The sequence below is a fragment of the Apium graveolens genome, chromosome 3 (genome assembly GCF_009905375.1).
Source record: "Apium graveolens cultivar Ventura chromosome 3, ASM990537v1, whole genome shotgun sequence".
NCBI classification, from domain to species: domain Eukaryota; kingdom Viridiplantae; phylum Streptophyta; class Magnoliopsida; order Apiales; family Apiaceae; genus Apium; species Apium graveolens.
Window position 1 is genome coordinate 19603821 of NC_133649.1, and position 18370 is coordinate 19622190.

The 18370-nt window shown below is 34.8% G+C and overlaps 4 protein-coding genes across 8 annotated transcripts; 1 reads left to right on the forward strand and 3 right to left on the reverse strand.

The window, feature by feature from the left end:
- Positions 1 to 134: 134 nt before the first annotated feature.
- On the reverse strand, positions 135 to 683 carry LOC141713962 (uncharacterized). The gene has a single exon (XM_074517517.1). The coding sequence runs from the start codon at positions 681 to 683 to the stop codon at positions 135 to 137; it is 549 nt and encodes a 182-aa protein (XP_074373618.1).
- Positions 684 to 2318: 1635 nt separating this feature from the next.
- On the reverse strand, positions 2319 to 6771 carry LOC141711917 (sucrose-phosphatase 1). Of its 3 annotated transcripts, XM_074514626.1 has the most exons (9): positions 6639 to 6771; positions 6088 to 6169; positions 5711 to 6010; positions 5416 to 5517; positions 5025 to 5219; positions 4647 to 4937; positions 3822 to 4008; positions 2741 to 2787; positions 2319 to 2659 (listed from the first exon to the last, which is right to left on the reverse strand). In XM_074514626.1, exons 2-9 carry the CDS (start codon positions 6145 to 6147, stop codon positions 2564 to 2566), a joined length of 1278 nt encoding a protein of 425 aa, XP_074370727.1. In that variant the 5' UTR covers positions 6148 to 6169; positions 6639 to 6771; the 3' UTR covers positions 2319 to 2563. The 3 variants fall into 3 exon arrangements, with proteins under 3 accessions (XP_074370727.1, XP_074370729.1, XP_074370728.1); XM_074514628.1 differs by lacking the exons at positions 2319 to 2659; positions 2741 to 2787 and adding an exon at positions 2794 to 3277; XM_074514627.1 differs by lacking the exons at positions 2319 to 2659; positions 2741 to 2787 and adding an exon at positions 2794 to 3289.
- A 770-nt stretch (positions 6772 to 7541) lies between these two features.
- Positions 7542 to 12320, forward strand: LOC141711916 (prolycopene isomerase, chloroplastic). Its single transcript, XM_074514624.1, has 13 exons — positions 7542 to 8347; positions 9163 to 9369; positions 9463 to 9562; positions 9951 to 10033; positions 10154 to 10210; positions 10281 to 10433; positions 10522 to 10600; positions 10703 to 10851; positions 10958 to 11092; positions 11188 to 11301; positions 11532 to 11642; positions 11725 to 11833; positions 12013 to 12320. Exons 1-13 carry the CDS (start codon positions 7847 to 7849, stop codon positions 12084 to 12086), a joined length of 1872 nt encoding a protein of 623 aa, XP_074370725.1. The 5' UTR covers positions 7542 to 7846; the 3' UTR covers positions 12087 to 12320.
- A 325-nt stretch (positions 12321 to 12645) lies between these two features.
- LOC141711914 (ABC transporter G family member 22-like) lies at positions 12646 to 17966 on the reverse strand. 3 transcript variants are annotated; one of them, XM_074514623.1, is made up of 11 exons: positions 17722 to 17966; positions 17092 to 17474; positions 16788 to 16855; positions 16008 to 16243; positions 15356 to 15511; positions 15089 to 15272; positions 14664 to 14972; positions 14111 to 14398; positions 13593 to 13877; positions 13385 to 13492; positions 12646 to 13282 (listed from the first exon to the last, which is right to left on the reverse strand). In XM_074514623.1, exons 2-11 carry the CDS (start codon positions 17459 to 17461, stop codon positions 13070 to 13072), a joined length of 2217 nt encoding a protein of 738 aa, XP_074370724.1. In that variant the 5' UTR covers positions 17462 to 17474; positions 17722 to 17966; the 3' UTR covers positions 12646 to 13069. The 3 variants fall into 3 exon arrangements, with proteins under 3 accessions (XP_074370724.1, XP_074370723.1, XP_074370722.1); XM_074514622.1 differs by having other exon boundaries at positions 16788 to 16858; positions 17727 to 17965; XM_074514621.1 differs by having other exon boundaries at positions 16788 to 16858; positions 17722 to 17965.
- Positions 17967 to 18370: the final 404 nt, after the last annotated feature.

Consider the following 18370-nt stretch of genomic DNA (forward strand, 5'->3'; position numbering starts at 1 on the left):
TCTTTCGAAAATATCTTAGTCGCGATGAAAATTCTCAATCCGCCATTGCATATATACATATTATAATACTCATGATATTGGCAGGTGGCTAGTTTTTTAAGCATGCACCTGACGGTCTGATTTAAAAGGCAAAATCAAGAGCCAACAGTTACAATTTTTGCCGAATTACTTCTCCAGAAACCAGCCCCATGAAATTTGTCCCACATCTCCTTTTCCAGTTGCATTAGATCATCATCCTTCTCCATAGCCTCTGCCATCATCACTGGGTCTTCTGTTTGAAACTCCGATTCCATGCCATCACAATAACTGCAATAACACATTTGATCATGTCCGACAAAGGGTAAATTTAAGCTTCCTTTCTTCATCAGTCTACGTCGTCTCTTCTGTCTAATTGCCTTCCTACATAGACCTGTCGGAACCTTGTACACTGCCAACAAAACTAAATCAGCAATGCCTAATGGTGCACATGCAACTGCTGCGATATCCGCCGTGGTCCCGCCTACAACCTCATTAAATCGACGATTGTTGTGGCGCGCATGCGGTGACGACGACCACAACTCTTGTTCTGGGAGTAACATTTGTCTACGGTCAGCAGAAGATGAATCGAGTAACGATTGACTCCGTCTATGTAGCAGACTCTTCCTGTTCGGAAAAGAATGACCGGAAACGAGTGATGTAGACATAATTGATCAGAAAGAAGGTGATTGTGGCATAAGCAGATGGAGTTGGTCGACAACCGTGCGGGAAAATAAGGTGGGGAAAATTAGGTTGAATATAGGAATCAGATGTAATTTCAAATTTCAATTATGTTTTAACAGTTTTTAATATTGTAATAATAAAGTGGGCGCTAGAATGTAGCATTGTTAATACATGATTGTCGTTCATTCTTCTATTATTTAGGCTCATACCATCTTTTACTAATTGTAGATAAAATGTAGGTTGTTGAAATGACTTACAAGTTATTCATCACCCTTGTTAAAATGGTCAACGAATTATCTCTTAACCTGCTAAATAGTTTGTAATCTTTTTCCATAAACAAATATTTTACAGGGTTATCTTTATACACCTATTTTGCATATTTTTAAACAAACATTTTATTTAAAAAACCGGAATGTAGTTCTCTTCAATTTTTTATGAACCTATTAATACTAATGTTTATATGTATAATATGGATTCAATTTATCATGATAACAAATTTTAATCATCGAAGTATTATTTAATTAAATAAAATGTTCATGGTTTGTTTTGAAGTTTTTGTCATCTATAAAATATAATCTATCATATAATTATAAATTGTGTGAAACATAATAGAGGTATCAAATACTGTGTGCTCGAATTTTAATTTGTCATGCTCATGTTCATTGTTAATCCAGCCTTTTTATTAAAGGTGACATTGAGCAATTAAATGTCTTGCTATTTTGCATAATTTTCAACTGCATAGGTTACTGAAAGCACAAATTTGTTAGCTAATAAGTTAGGGTCCATTTTTCTTTAAAAAAAGTTAGGGTCCATAATATATAATTTTAAGGAGAAACAATTTTTTTTTCCAATTTGATGAGACATTCTGGCGCCTAATCCGATATTCTTTTCCAAATTCTTTTTGTTGCTTACCGCTTCTTTTTGAATCCGCTTTCCGGATGGATTCAAAACGACGTGTAAATGAATTACATATTAGTGTTGCATAAAATAATAAATGAGTTAACACTTAATTTTAAAAAAAAAATTCAATCTTTCTTTAAACAGTTTTTATTCATACATTTTATATATTTACCTAATGGAGGTGGTGTCTAATACTATTTTCGAATACATATATTTCTTAGATGTAAATTACTTCTTACTTGTTATATGTTTTTGTTAATTTTTTTGTATTTTCGGTGATTTGTATACCTTCATGGGCATGAATGATGTCTGTAATTTGTAGTAATTTAATTTCAATTACATGTTATGCGTACTTTATTTATATTTAATTTTGTTTTGATATATTTAATTTATTTAAAAATGATATTTCTTGTCATTTTATATTCATAAATATTACTTTAAATTTCTCTTGATGCCCTATAAGATTTTTTTGATGATTTTTTTAGGTGAACGGCGACTTAGATTTTAGATATACTTTTACGGACATTAAAGTTTTATTGTTTGAATTTCTAAGAAAATCTTTAATTTTTACCAATATTAAAATTTTATTGTCCAAATTTTGGGAAATATTTTTATACATTTTTTGGTTAGATAATAAACTATTGAATAAAAGAAACTCTATCTGGCGGGTATTATATTTCGGTAAAATCGTATACTTAAGCTCGCACGACAAAAAAGAGTAGAGAAGGCACAAAATGAATTACTTCTGAGCTCAGAATAGACATGGCCGGGTAATATAATTATTTCAACCATCCAGAATATTTTTCTACCTGTATATATTTATACAATGTAACTAGCAAGCAGAACTCAGCAGGCTGACATCATTAATCACCGGACATTTTTATGTGTGATGGTGATATATTTGTTCAAGTAAAAAGAAAAAGTAATACATAATTAGATGTTAAAGGCTAGCCTTTGCCACAAGCTAGAAGAACCAAAGTGACTGATCCTTTGGAATGGCTTCCCCCAACCATGTCTGATGCACTTGGAGCCAAGTGAGCCCTTCTGAAACACTCACATCCTGAGAGAAACCAAAAGGAATTTCAAGTACAATTATTTGTGCAGATTTCGATCTTGTAGTTTTGACACCTCAAATTTTTACCTTTGAACTTAATAGAGCTGTGGTCAAACAGCCATACTGCTCATCATCTACACAAGTGGACCACGTCATAAGGGAGGTAATGATCCCAACAACAGGATCTAAACTACATATTATAACATGAATAAAGAAAATTTCCTGTGTTAGCTTGGTAATTTCTCAATCTCAAGAAACAACAATTTCGCTTACAACCATTAGAAATTGTGACTCATAGAAGGAATAGCTTCTAGAGAAATACATTTTTTTGCTAATTAAATTTACACACGCAAACACTGCACCCATATAACACCAGGAGTCGAATTCTTGACCTCACTGCACCAACCCTTCGTAGGCAGAAATACATTTTCACCGTTGCACTGGTCCTCTCAATATAAAAAGGTAAGCCAATGATACTCAATAACTTGCTGTACTTATTTCATTTACTTCGTAATGAAATTATGAAGTTTTTGGCACGTCTGCACCACCTATATCATCTCCTCTTTGTCCTTTAAAATGACTTCCTATATACAATCAGAGCAGATGGTATGCCCCAAGTGTCTCCTGATAAATATTCTCCAACAATGGTGCAATTCATAAACAATTTAGCAGATACATTATCTTTGACACAGATACTTATCACTGCAAAAAAAAACAATTGTGCATACCATACTTGTGCCAAGTGCTATGCGCATCAGTGCATATTTTACTTGTTCATGATTAATTTTATGTGTATGTGAGTTGTCTTGGCCTAAGTTTCAGAGCTCACGTAATTTTATACTACACTGCAGACCTTACTAATTAAGGAATGATGGTTAAACACAGAAGGTTATATTTTTACCAATAGTATAAATATACTTTTTTATTATTAAATTTTCTCATATTGTCCCTATTCAAGGTAACATTTGCTAATATACCTGAAGAGAGCCTGTGAATATCTTCTATGATCAGCAAATATAATTACCAAGGTGATGCAAACTTGAAATTTCTTGTGCTACCAATATGAGAAATATAACAGTGTACAAATTTTGAAATCAACTAAATATATAGAATACCACAGCAATGAGCAACAGGGAATATAACCTACAGCTGGGAAAAGTTAGCTTACCAAATAGCTCCCATTTTTTAAATCTCACAATCCATGTCTCTGAACCAACCTGAGAATAGAAAACTTGATCTACCCAAACCCGAAATTGTTTCCCCCGGTTGTCTCCATAACATCGTCTCAGTGCATCTACACAATCGCGAAGAGGCTTTTCAAAACCAGATGGGTGGACAAAATAACCACATGGGCCCTACGGAGCAATATAAAAGCATTATGAAATGTTAAACCACATCTACATAAAAACTCTAGCAAGGCCACTGCAATTTAAGATGCACTGGGAAAGAAATTAAAAAGAACAATCAAATTGGGCAGACATAATCGTTGCTAAAATAGCTCAAAATAAATAAACAAAAAATTACAGAGACAATTGTGTAGGAATAAAAAATGCATAGACAATCTGCCAAGTCGAAGATGTACAATTGAATTGAAACATTGTATAGTTGTACATTTCAAACAATCTATATGATGCAAATAAATAATTGTTCTTGTCTTAATACTCGGATGAACTTAAAATAAAAATTGATATAACTGTACAACCCCAACCCTTCTAAATTTTTTTTCTTGTTATATCCAGGTAAAGCTACTATAGTTGTCAAACTCGGACATCAAATTTTATCGAAGCTGAAGCCTGAAATCCAGTACACACCTAATGAAAGAGTAATTAAGGGTACTTGTAACAGATAAGTACATAAACGTTAATGTACCAATCTAGTAGAGCACCTGAGTTTAAATAATAACAGGCATGAAGACATCCAAAGTTCATATATGTTATTTTATGGCACATGTATAGTGTTTAATATGCAGATAAACAAAAGAGCATATACATACACAAACTGCTTTCAGATTTGACAAATATATCTCAGAATTTTCAGCCTCCGCACGCCTCCATCTCTCAAGAAACAAGTAAAATTTTACAACTTCATATGCAGGATCGAACTTCTCTAAATTGTTATCTGACAGATCAATGATATCTCTTGGTGATATATTTGGGCCCAGACTAAAATGACCAATGGCTTGTATAATACCCCCTGCACACCTCTCACTTGCATGAATTATATTGGGGTTGCCTTTAGCATTTACAGCATGCCACTGCAGCAATTCTTCCTGGGCATTACTGACCTTTAAAATAATAAATTCCATTCATAAACATAAATATAAAATCTCATAAAGAAGAAGAGTAGATGACGAGGGAGAAGAAACACTAACCATAACTCCGTATACTTCTGGAATGCTAAAAAGTTCAGCATCATTACCAGAGTCACCACAAGCAAGAGTGTTTTTAGGAAGTTTTCCCTCGTCATTTAACTTTTTTAGCAAATAAGCAAGAGCTTGTCCTTTCCCAGCACCTTGTGGCAATATATCTAGATCTATCCCTCCACTATAAATTATTTTGACATCCAACTACATAAAAGCAGACGGTACTCATATGAAAAAGGAAATTCTTTCTCAGCAACACATGGAGTAGGAGAAATTCTATAGAGTTGAGTGATCAGTGAAGTAAAAAAAAAAACTTAACAACATCAACATCACGGTAAAATGCCACATAACAAACAAAAAAAAAGACAAAATAAATTGCAGTTCAAGAGTTCAACCTTACCCCATGATTTATAAAACATTCAGAGAGAGCCTTTGTTACTTCTTGTGCCTTGTCTTTCTGGACATAAAAACTAACCTTGTGTGGTCGTTGTTCAGTTTCAGGCTGCATAACCCCAAATAGTACTACAATAAAAGAACTGATGCACAAGTACAACACTTTTAAATTGGAAAATCATATCATTTTTATTTTCACATTTAAGTAGATGATATCAAATTAGTATAATGCAGATGCACATTTCAAATGCTGAGTACGTCTGAATGCCGAAAATTTACAGCCCGCAAAACACAGATTATACCTGAAGAGTAAGCTCAGGATACTTGCTTGCTTCCTCCAAGACAATCTTCTTGTCCCACTTTTGATTTAGAATTTCAACCCAACCATCATCTGGCACCATAAGATTTCCATACGTGATCTCGGTTCCAACAGACATTATAGTAATATCAGGGGTTAGCATGGGCTTCTCCTTCCTCAACTCTTTGTACAATGTAAGCGACCTTCCAGTTGAAAACACTAGCAAAGAATCCTGACGGTATTTAGCTTCCCATAGAGCATTAAACATTAACAAAGAAAGATTTTCAGGGTCATGATGATCGACCTGCAAAGCAAATATCCCAATAAGTTACACAGGTGCAGTAATCGACTAAAATAGCAAGTGGAACCCTCGTTCCTCACCATTGTATGGTCGAGATCAGAAACTATCATAAGGCGGGGAGCAGTCGTAGACCTGTCCATGATTTACCAAGATCACCGTAACCTGTAAAGAGTAGGCAATCATTTTCAATAAAAAGCATAACATATTAACATCGGATATCGGTTATGTTACTAAAGCAGTTACACTTACATAATAATGCTAGTAGTTAAGTAACAAGAATGACATTTGAATAAGTACCGATATTGCTTAGTTTCGAAATAATTTACATAAATCACCAAGATTATCACAATTGAGGGCAAGAATGAACACAATCAACATCAAACATTTGCATATATGAATACCAAAAAGCTACGTAAAGGTAATAATTGACACAAAAACTAAAAGGACAAGGGAAATCAGGACATATTAACCTAGAAATAGTAGTGTAAATTGAACAATATAAACAGAATAAAATCCTGTTTATAATCGGAAAAATAAATTGAATATGAGAAATTGAAAAGTAACGCGAATCAAGTGATAATTATCTCCTGTGCGTGTGTGTGATAGAGAGAGAGAGAAATGGCAAGTGTACCAGGAGAGATTGAAGAATGAAAACTCGAAATGCTTATCAGGTTTTTTTTTGGCGCTTCTTCTCTTGGGGGCAAACAACTAGAAATAACTGACAACGAACTTCTCAAATCTCACCCAATACAATGGGATCCAGATAATCTCCTGTTAATAAATTTTTGTATTAAAATATAAATTTTTAGGACATGAATTTCGAAATTAATGAAAATTGAATTTAAATTTAAATATTTGAATAAAATTATCTCAAATTCTTAAATGAGCAGAATTGAATCTGCATTCACTTAATTTTCCAAATTCTTAGGCCTTCAATAGCACATCACGGATAATCAAACAAAATTTGATATTAAATTTAGTACCTCTAAGAATTTTTTAAAATAATATAATATTATGTCCAAATTTGAAATGTATCCAACGTGTTAATATTTATCTTACTTTTTTTATACATTTTGGAGGTTTCAATTTCATGAATTGGAAATCACATTATTTTCATGTGAAATCGTAAAATAATCATCAAATATATATACAGATAATTCTTGCTTTTTATAATAGAACTTGGTTTCATTATAGCTCATATTTAAGCAAAACAAAATACATATGAATATGTATACTACTTATATTCGGTATATTACAATAAAATTATTAATAAAATAAGATATTAAAAAATAATAGTAATCTATATATTTACATATGAGTGTATTTATAATAAATATAATTTAATTATTCTTTGAATACTAATAATGAATATTAGAATATAAATTAAATAATATAGTCCTCTTTACATATATATAAGTCATATTTATTAAAAAAAACTGAATATAATCCATCTTAAAACACAATCTGCCAAAAGAGAAACACTGATACAGGACAAAACAATGAGATAAAATGGTCGAGTCAAATTTATTCCCGTTCACTAAAATATACCAACTCAACAGCAAAACCAAACTCAAAAGTGTTGATGCCAAACTGTTTGCAAATGAATTTGATTATTTATACATACACACAGAGACCGACCTTCTTTTGTCTCATATGCTCAACAGAATCATGTTTTTGATGATGTTAGAATCCTTCTATAACATAATCCATGGCATCTTTTCTTATGCTATAAAACCATACTTACACTAATCTTTTACTACCTAATTAAATTTATTCTTCATTTTTCTTGATTTCTACACCCACAAATTGATACCCAGAAGCAAAAATTGAAGATATAGTATGTCTACTAGCATTTTAGAAAGCCCATTATCAAGAAGTAATCTTTTTGTATGCAACACCTCTTTATTGTCTCAAAGTTCCAATCTTTTTGATAATTTCAAGACTTTAGAGTTGAAAAGCTTCAGACCCAGATGTCAGAAACATAAAGTTTCATGTTCAAAGCTTTTGAATTTGAATTTGAATTTTCAAGATGATGACAGGAAATTTGGGTTTTTAAGGTTAAATAGGAGAAAGAGAAAGTCCAATTTTACATTGAATTCTGTGTTGAATGTGGATAAAGAAGTGGAAAGTGTGGAATTGGGTAGGAGTAGAGAGTATGATGCTATTGTAATTGGGTCAGGGATTGGTGGTTTGGTTGCAGCAACACAGTTGGCCGTGAAGGGAGCTAAGGTTTTAGTTCTCGAAAAATATTTGATTCCTGGTGGGAGCTCTGGATATTATGAAAGGGATGGTTTTACTTTTGATGTTGGATCATCTGTGATGTTCGGCTTTAGCGATAAGGTTAGCTACTAATTATTGTGGTACTTGAGAATATTTATACGCTAGGTTGTCGTTATAAGAAATTTGCGCATATTAATTTGATGTCATTGTGAAATATTTCAATGGCATTTTTATATATATGATGAAGTAATATTGGTTTTACCATTGGGCATTGATTGAACAATTTTCTCCCTGAAATTGTATTGTTCGGAATTTGTTAGGGAAATGGATATTCATAGTGATGTTTGGAATCACATTCTTTTAGTTGTCACCAGTAGCTATATTTAATGTTTTAATCTTCTGCATTATATGGACATAATCCTTTAGGCCTAGGTGTTGCTAAGTAGAATTAGCAGTTAGCTATTGCAGTCTTGCTCAATGTTAGTGACAAATTCTTTTTGCTCAGAGTTGACACTACAGATGTGTTGTAGTGCCTGTACCTGTGGGAACTAGTTTCATATTACTTTCTCGTGATGTACAGAAAACCAGTACCTCCTGCAGCATATGCAATTATACATGCTAAATGAACTTTTAATGGACACTAGCAACTTGAGAAATTAGATTGGTTCCATGGTCATAATTTTTAAGATTAAGAACGACTACTTTATTGCTTTTTGAGTAGAACATTAATTAATGATTTCATTGTTTGTTTTAAATGATCCACATGCATAACTAAGCTAGATACAGTTTTTCTACCAAATTTCCATACATGTACTACATATATATAATCTCATATATAAAATGTAGAGACAAAGTTTCGTAACTCGCTATTCAACCTTGTGTAATTATTAAGTAACGAGTATTTGTCTCCATAACTCCATTTAGTACTTTGGCAGGGGAATCTAAACTTGATAACTCAAGCATTGGCAGCAGTTGGCTGTAAGATGGAGGTGATAGCTGACCCCAGTACTGTGCATTTTCATCTACCTAGTAATCTTTCTGTTCGAGTGCATAGAGAATATAATGAGTTCTTCACCGAACTCACAAGCAAATTTCCACATGAAAAGGAAGGAATATTTAAATTTTACGGTGAATGCTGGAAGGTTTGTTTTTCTTAAGGTGACTGCAATTTCGTAAGGTTCTTTTCATAATGTAAGTAGCGCATATGCTTACCAAATTACATGTAAGTTTCCTAGATTTTCAATGCCTTGAACTCATTGGAACTGAAGTCACTTGAGGAGCCAATTTACCTATTCGGGCAGTTCTTTAAAAAGCCTATGGAATGCCTAACACTAGGTAATTGCTGTTGTACTTATCGACATTCCGTTAATTTAAGTTCATGAAAATTTAAATAGCAACCATATTACAGCCAGATTTACGACACATTTATAGATTAGCAATCTCATATATTGTAATTAGCGATATTATAGCCACTCAAAATTGCCTGTCCCAGAACTTACTCTTGATATACCTACCTGGTTCTTGATCTTCATTAATGTTGTTGTTATGTTTCTAACAATATCCATGGACAGTCATGGTTTCATATTATCAAATTTGTATGAATTTCTGTTTTATTTAGTGGCCGACAGTAGTTTAGTATTTCCAATTCCTTAAGCTGCAAAAGTGAATTGATAACCAGTCCCATAACCGCTGGAGATAATATTTAACATGATATGTTATGCAGCATACTATCTGCCTCAAAATGCTGGAGATATAGCTCGGAAGTACATTAAAGATCCGGAGGTGCTGTCCTTTATAGATGCTGAGGTAGGTCGGAGCTGTCCACTCGAAGTTTATGATTTACCTTTGATGCTTCTACTGTTTCAGAATTTTCCTGACAAGGTTTTTGAAATAATACTACATATATCTATACTGGTTATTATGCAGTGCTTTATTGTGAGTACCGTCAATGCTTTGAAGACACCAATGATCAACGCAAGCATGGTAACTTGTTTAACTGGATTTGGCTGTTCATTTTTTTCCTATTATGAAATTCAAATGCTGTATATGCCAGGTTCTATGTGACAGACACTACGGGGGAATTAACTATCCGGTTGGTGGGGTTGGCGGGATCGCAAAATCATTAGCAAAAGGATTAGTCGATCAGGGAAGCGAAATACGGTACAAAGCAAATGTTAAGAGCATTATAGTTGAGAATGGAAAAGCTGTAAGTAAAACCTTTGTCTAGAATTGATGATACTGGTATTTGTATATCCATGATGTATAGAAAGAGAACTTTAACCTTCATCTTGTAGGTAGGAGTTCGGCTGGTGAATGGAAATGAGTTATTTGCGAAGAACATAATTTCAAATGCTACCAGATGGGATACTTTTGGTTAGTCTGCAACTATTTTGATCTATGAGTAATTTTATATAAACAGAGGTTTCTCCGACTCTCTGTAAAAATTGCCTATTCATATAAATAATGACACTGCAGGGAAACTCTTGAAACAAGATGAATTACCTAAAGAAGAAGAAAATTTTCAAAAACTTTACGTCAAGGCCCCATCATTTCTTTCTATTCATTTGGGAGTTAAGTCTGATGTTTTGCCACCAGATACGGATTGCCACCATTTTGTTCTCGAGGTATTTAGTTATTTCAGCAACTCTTGTCTTTGACTGTGTTGGGAACCTGATCAAGCATGCATGTTGATAATATATAGTCACTTTGTTTTTTCCTGTAATTTGATAGGATGATTGGTCAAATTTAGAGGTGCCATATGGTAGTATATTCCTGAGCATTCCGACTGTCCTGGATTCATCGTTAGCTCCAGAAGGAAATCATATTCTCCACATATTTACAACTTCTTCTATAGAGGACTGGCAGGTGTGTTGTATCTTTATATCCTATGCAACGGTTCACATGTTTCCTTTTTGATTCTTTTGCAGTAAATAACATGGTCTTGATCTTCAACGTATCAGGGGATCTCGCAAAAAGATTATGAGAAAAAGAAGGAGCTTGTAGCTGACGAGATTATAAGCCGACTTGAGAAGAAACTTTTTCCTGGTCTTAAGACTTCCATTGTTTTTAAAGAGGTACTTCACAAGATCATTTGTAGTGTACTTGATGATGTTTAGCTGTGCCATTTTTGATGAAAATTGGTGCTCTTTCTGTCTCTCTTTTATTCCAAGGAACTGGTTAGCTATATTTTTCATTCTATTATTACCATTCTTCGTGGTACAAACTTATGTAACCATTGTCTGTGCATATTCTAAAAGTCTATACTTCAATAGATAAGATTTGACATTAACAGTAAGCATTACAGGTTGGGACACCAAAGACACACAGGCGCTACCTTGCTCGTGATAGTGGTACCTATGGACCAATGCCACAGGGTACTCCAAAAGGGTTATTGGGGATGCCATTTAATACAACTGTAAGTTTAATCACCTTTAGATGATGTCTTTATCAGAAACTTCAGAGGATATTATGTGATTTTTGTGTAATGAGATCTGCAGGCAATTGATGGTTTGTACTGTGTTGGGGATAGTTGCTTTCCAGGACAAGGTGTTATAGCTGTTGCATTTTCAGGAGTGATGTGTGCTCATCGAGTTGCTGCTGATTTAGGTAAGTATGATGTTGACCTTTCCCTGCAATAGAATATTCTTAAAGTCTTTGGTTGAAGTTTTATATTCGAGTTTTTTGAGGATAATCTAAATGCATTTTGGTGTATAATAAGTTTCTTATTAAGGGCTGGATAAACCGCATGAGTATTTCATCTAATTTATTATGTTTCCTTCTGCTAGGAATTGAGCAAAAGTCTCCTATACTGGATGCTGCTCTTCTTCGCCTACTGGGTTGGTTCAGGACACTGGCATAAAGAGTTTGAACACAAAATGTGACTTATATGAAGGGCAGAAGTTTGCATCAGGGATGAGGTCATGATGATTTTGATATATATTATTTTCTCTCCAAAGAATTCAATCGAGGTATCATGGAACTAGGGAAAGTTATATTTTATTTTGTGAACTACGGCAGATTAGTTTTTCTTATATATAACAAAGATTACTTTTGATGTTAAAATCTTGTGGGTTATATGCATTTCTTCCCCTAATTCTCATTCTAACAAATTCATGAGTAACCAAGCTTCCTTTGATTTAAGCTGCCATATGGAAATATGTTAAGTTTAAAATTTGAAGTGTAATAAACCGCTACCCAAGCTTCTTTAAGTTCATCAATGCAATTAAACTTCCACGATCCTTAGGAAAGAAAATCCCATACGGTTTATTCAGGAGAAAGTAATAGCAAAAAATACGTACATAAGTTTGAAAAATTGCTTGGTATAGTTTCTTGTTCAGGAGATTATCCTCAGTTGTAAATGAAAAGGGAAAATGAACACAAAAACTTACCCAAAATAAATAATATTGAAAACAAAAACAGAAAAGAAAGAATTTCTATTATCACCAGAAAACCAGATTCTTTCTATAATGTATTTTCCCCTGATCGGACGTATCCCATCAATCTGCCATCAACTTAAAGAATACTGGTGGTGGTATCTTAAATTCGTAGTTCAATCTGAACAGCAGTAAGGACATATAAGATACCAGATTAAGAGGCACATTTGGCATCTACTTTGACACTGCGAACTGCAGTTAAAGTTTGTCTAATCTCCTAGGAAAATGGTACTAGTTTATTGGATAGAAACAATGGATTCCCTTCCTTTAGTTTCTGGATTCATATCTCCGCCGAATTGCTCTTTAAGTTACACAAGCCAAATAGCTAACTTGGTCTAGTTTCCATGCTAATTATTATTTATTAAATAAGCTCATTTATTATAGCATATATTGTGTGATGCATTATTATTCAGTGGAGCTTCATCCTCCGCAAAGATAGATATGCCAATAGACGATATCCAAAAACCATGGCTACCAGGGCACAGATGTCAGTTACACCGTCCTCTAATTTCATTCCATCTATTTCCCGAATCACATCTTCATAGTGCACTTTTAGGAGAAGTTTGTAAGTGTGATAGTTAAAAGAGATATAGCGGAGCCATGATATGAATTTTGGAACTTTCTGCAAAAGAAAAATGTGAAATATCCTGAATTAGGTACATCTGTTACCCAAGAACAAGATAAAAGGCCACTACTTTAGAATATAATTTAGCAGCATGCTTACCCCAACAAAGTACCCGCCTGCCAATATGAATGTCATCACTATTACAGAGGCCAAAGTAGTTGCCTTCTTCAAGTCCATCAGTGTAGCACCAATAGCTAATCCAAGTCCCTGCGATGTTATCCTAGTTGTAGTTAATAATAGTAGGAACTAGGATATGTTGTCATTGTACTATAATTCATTATGCAGACGAGGGAGGTGTATAGTGTACCTGAGCTGCGACTATGCAGACGAAAACTATAAGCATGGTAAGGAAAAATGCTTTTGCACTATGTTTCAGGCCTGCCATGAAATAGACTATACTAAGGAAAAGTAGCGGCATCAAAAGGTCAAGTGGAAGGTCGCTTGTAGTTCTAGCGACAAAGTATGCACTTAATCTGTACATGTCGGCTGCTCGTTCTTTTTTTAGCATAGCTCTTTCCTGTGGAAATGTGTAGATTGCTGTGAATACTGGAAAATATCCCCAGAAAACAGCAATGAAGAACAATAGACCTGCCTGAAAGTAAAATTTAAAGGTTGAAATCTGAGTCTTTTTTCTTAGACACGAAGTAAAGATATGTATAGAAGGCAACTGGATTTTAAAACTTTTTAGAGAATCGGAGTTGTAAATTGAGGCTCTAATCTAACTTCAACCATTTTTGAGTCGTGCATCCAAAAGGATGCACATGTAGACTACTGAGAGAGGACAAGCAAACAATTTTATAGAATGTCAGATACAGGATTGTCTACCTGATCGTGCAGTTCTTCAGCTTTATCACCACCCGATTGCCACCAAAGCAGCCCCACAATTATTGCAGTTATGACTATTTGGCCTAGTCTTAACCAGCTAAAGTAGTCATGTTGCCGTTCTTTAAGTCCTCTCCAGAATAGTATGCAGAACTGATTCCTCCAGCTTGCTCCCCATTCTCGTTTTTCAGAATACACCCTTGACTTTGTTTCTTCATCAATGGTAATGGGGATCATAAGTCTCATCTTCTCATTTTCAGCTACTTGTGTCTCATAGGCCTCCACGAGATACTGTTCAGAAATTTTATATTATCATTAATTAATAGCTTTCTCGCTGCCAATTTTCAGCTTCTCATTCTTGCTATTGATCACATATTATCATATATAACGGTATAATTCCTGGCGTTTAGATCTAGTCACAAGTGTTGATCACTTGAGCTGTAGGGTTGTTTCTTAAACTAAAATTTTTATGAGTCATTAATAACATTTACACTCTTTTGCTTGTACTACACCCTAGAGACTGTGATTCTTGATTGACATATTTTATAATATTCACCTCATGAACCATTGTTGGAGATGGTTTTCCATTCTTGCTTTCTCTCTCTGAATTCCCTATGTGCACTCTGTCCTTCAATTCCGATGGGAAAGAAACATCATTCAAGTTTCCATTTGCAAGGTCTATCAAGAACTCAGCTGGGTTCATAGCAATCAGAGGAGAGCATCCTATGGATGAAAAATATTTCATAACTTCTGATGCCTTGCCGAAGTAAAGCATGCTGCCTTTGTCAAGAAGAATCAACTTGTCAAACTTGTGAAAGAGCCTGCTTGATGGCTGATGAATAGTAGTAATAATTGTTTTCCCACCCTGCCACATTTAAATATTTGTCCACCATTAGACTGAAAAGATCAACAACTTCATTGTTCACAAGGATATTCCATGCTTTTGAACAGTTTAAGATAACAAATTCAACTGAGATATACCTCAGCTATATCTTGCAACACCTGAATGATTCTCAGAGCAGTTGTAGAGTCTAAACCGGAGGTGGGTTCATCGAGGAACAAGAGAGAAGGGTTCATTATAATTTCATTTCCAATGCAAACACGCTTCTTCTCTCCACCTGAAATTCCCCTTACATAGGAACCACCTATCATGCTGTCTTGACACCTGTCCAAAATGTTATACTTACTGAATAGTTTTACGCTGAAGACGTATAAGTTTTCAGGTCATTACGAAACTAATGAACTTACCTCTCCAAGCCAAGTTCAGAGATTACATTTGCGGCCCGTTCCTCCTTTTCCTGCTTTGTTAGTGTTGTTGGTAGCCTTAGTAGAGCTGCATATGTTAATGTTTCCTTTACTGTAAGATGCGGAAATAGAACGTCGTCTTGTGCCACAAATCCTATCCTGCCATATGTTCCATGTTAGACGAAGTATAGTTTGGTGTTCACTAGGCATATCAGAGTTCTCGGTTAAGTTATTTCCGCTTCTTCCCTCTCCCATATGCCCGACTAAAGGTCATGGACTCAATTTCCCACCTCCCCGACTTCATAAATTCTAATGCAGTGAAATATTTGTAACATACAACACTTCTCCCCCCCTCCCCCAAAAGAACAAGGAAAATAAATAAATAACAAGTATGAATTTGGTGATACTTCGATATTCTATCAGGAAGGTAGTAGAGCTGCTGTTTTTTACTCTTGCGGCGGAAGACCTCGTGTTATTGTAATTGTATCTGGAGTCTGGACCTCCCTTCACCCTTTCTTGAATGGGCTAAGGTAATACCTTACATCTAAATCTAGCCCTTTTTTTATTTATCTTCCGGTGGTAAGTTCATTTGTCTTGTTTTATATTTTTAGTTCAGGCGCATTCTTGTTCTTGCTAAAGTAACCCTGTTACGCACCTGCTCTTCAGAAGCTTTGTATACAACTGATCATTATAAGTGACCGAACCTCTTGGATTGATCTCTGCCACCCTGCCTCCTAGGACACTTAAGAGTGTAGTTTTGCCGCATCCTGTTGGTCCCATAAGTGCCAGAACTTCTCCTGGGTTCACCGAACCAGTTATTCCATGTAGTATATTCTTCTCTTCTGTAAATGTCACTCCTTTGATAATAACCTTGTAGGTCACTTCCGTGAACTGCAGAAGTACAGAGAAAAGAATATCCAAATTAATGACTACCTTCTTAGTTTAAAACGGTCTTGAAAAGTGAAAATATAAAACAAAAATCAAGTAATGTAATTTATGATTTATGTTCGATTTTTTATACTTTCATTTTTTGTAAACTTGTGCTTGCATATTAGCTTACTTTCTGATGCAACTGAAGTCAAGTTAACAAAGGTATGGAGTACTGTGTGGTTATATGTGTAACTTGAATACATCTTTAGTCTGTTTCACAGAACATGACTTCTCTTTTGAGTTATGACATTATCGTTTGAAGCTTTGTGGAATGCTAAGGAAAGTTTTATATAGTACTGTCGAACATACAAGATGGTGAGACTCAAAGATAAGCATGTTCACAGGGTTTTCTTTATCTAACCAAACAAACACCTCCATGTTTTTCTGTTCAAATATATAGCAGCAAACACGTGCCTATGTTATGCATTTGTATTTACTTTTCTATTGCTTAGTGTGAATCAAAATGCAAGTAGCATAAATGGCTTTATATCAGAAGATATATCACCTTGAGGTAAAATGGCAAGGTTGGATCTGTTTGAATCTTCTTCTTAAGTGTACCAGCCTCAATATCTTCTGCTGCAAGAACATGCAAGGTGTTTCTCAGTTAGCATGGATTTTCTTCACAGCTTGTTTAATGCTATACTTTCTACGTTCTCTATTGTGGACTTTCTCAATATATTTGTCAATCAAGCATATGCACTTTGAAATGTATATATTATGATGTCTATGCATGCTAGGTGACATATATAGGTGATATATAAACGTCGGAAAGATTAGTTTAAAAATATGAAGTAATAATAAGATCTTACTAATATGATTATAATCGTCGTTGTCCTCACTTAAGAGCCTAGAATCAGCAATGTCATTGGAAGGGACATTGAAGGCACTGAATGAGAATTCCATGCTGGCACTTGAAGCTCGGCTTAGAGCAGAGCCATTGTTCAAGTCATCAACATCAAATTTCATCTGAGCAGACCTTGATCTCCTTGTGTGCCTGCCGCTAGTACTCCCCCCACCTCCAGGTGATTCACTTAATCCTCCTCCTTTACTCATCGATTTTCTGGAGCAGTTCACTGTTCCAGTGACCCCATCGGCAAACACGCTTGACATTATCTCGATCTCTACTAGTTGTTCAGACTGTGTCCTCGTCAACCCCGTCACTGAGCTTTTAGTATCCATTTATAAGTAATATCTGTTAATTTGCAAATGATATATTTCACATAAAACATAATTAAATTAATAATACGAGCATAGATTAATCTAATTTCTCGTTGCATGTAAGATACTTCTATACGTGCGTAAGGTTAGGTGCATGTAAATATAGTTTGCTAAATGACTCTCAGTCTCTAATGATACTTTCCTTTGTGCCTACACAACTCATAAGTGCCTTATGCTATAACACGTACGGAATAGTACTCATACTAAGTAATGAATAGTACCCTACGTTGCGTTGTCGATAGGAAAGGGCAGTGAAGAGAGTGAACTCTTGAGCCCTAAGCTTGATCAGATAAGAGCTAGTGTTTATGATTTGCATTGGAGGGAACTTGATTCTACTTCTTTATATAGAGGCTTGCCAATAGTTACGAAAAGACCCCTGTACCAGGCTGAATTATTATATACGCACCACTGCATATACCGCGAGTTGAATATAGTCATCATCAATCATACTGAGGGAGCCAACGTACACACTACACATGTTGAAACAGTAGATTGCGATTTCATGTTTAATGATATATTAACGTTACTGCATTCATATGGCAAAAAAAAAAAACGTTACTGCATTCGAATTGATGGTAATTGCATTGCGACATTGCCGCCAACCTATTTGAAGAGGACTTGACAGCAGACAACCCTCCGGAGTTGCCTGTTCTGTAGGCAACTGAACAAAGTTTTTGTGGTTTTCCTCGTATCGTCCGACGTCCACATCTCGAAACTTTTTCCGGGGCCAGCCTCGTACTGCATCATTGCCTTTGTTTTTGTTTGCTAATGCTAGCAACTGGTTTACAATATTACTAATTACAAGCTTAAGTACAGTCCTTAATGAAGCTAAACATACCCAATATATCTGAATTCTTCAGAAAGCTTCTG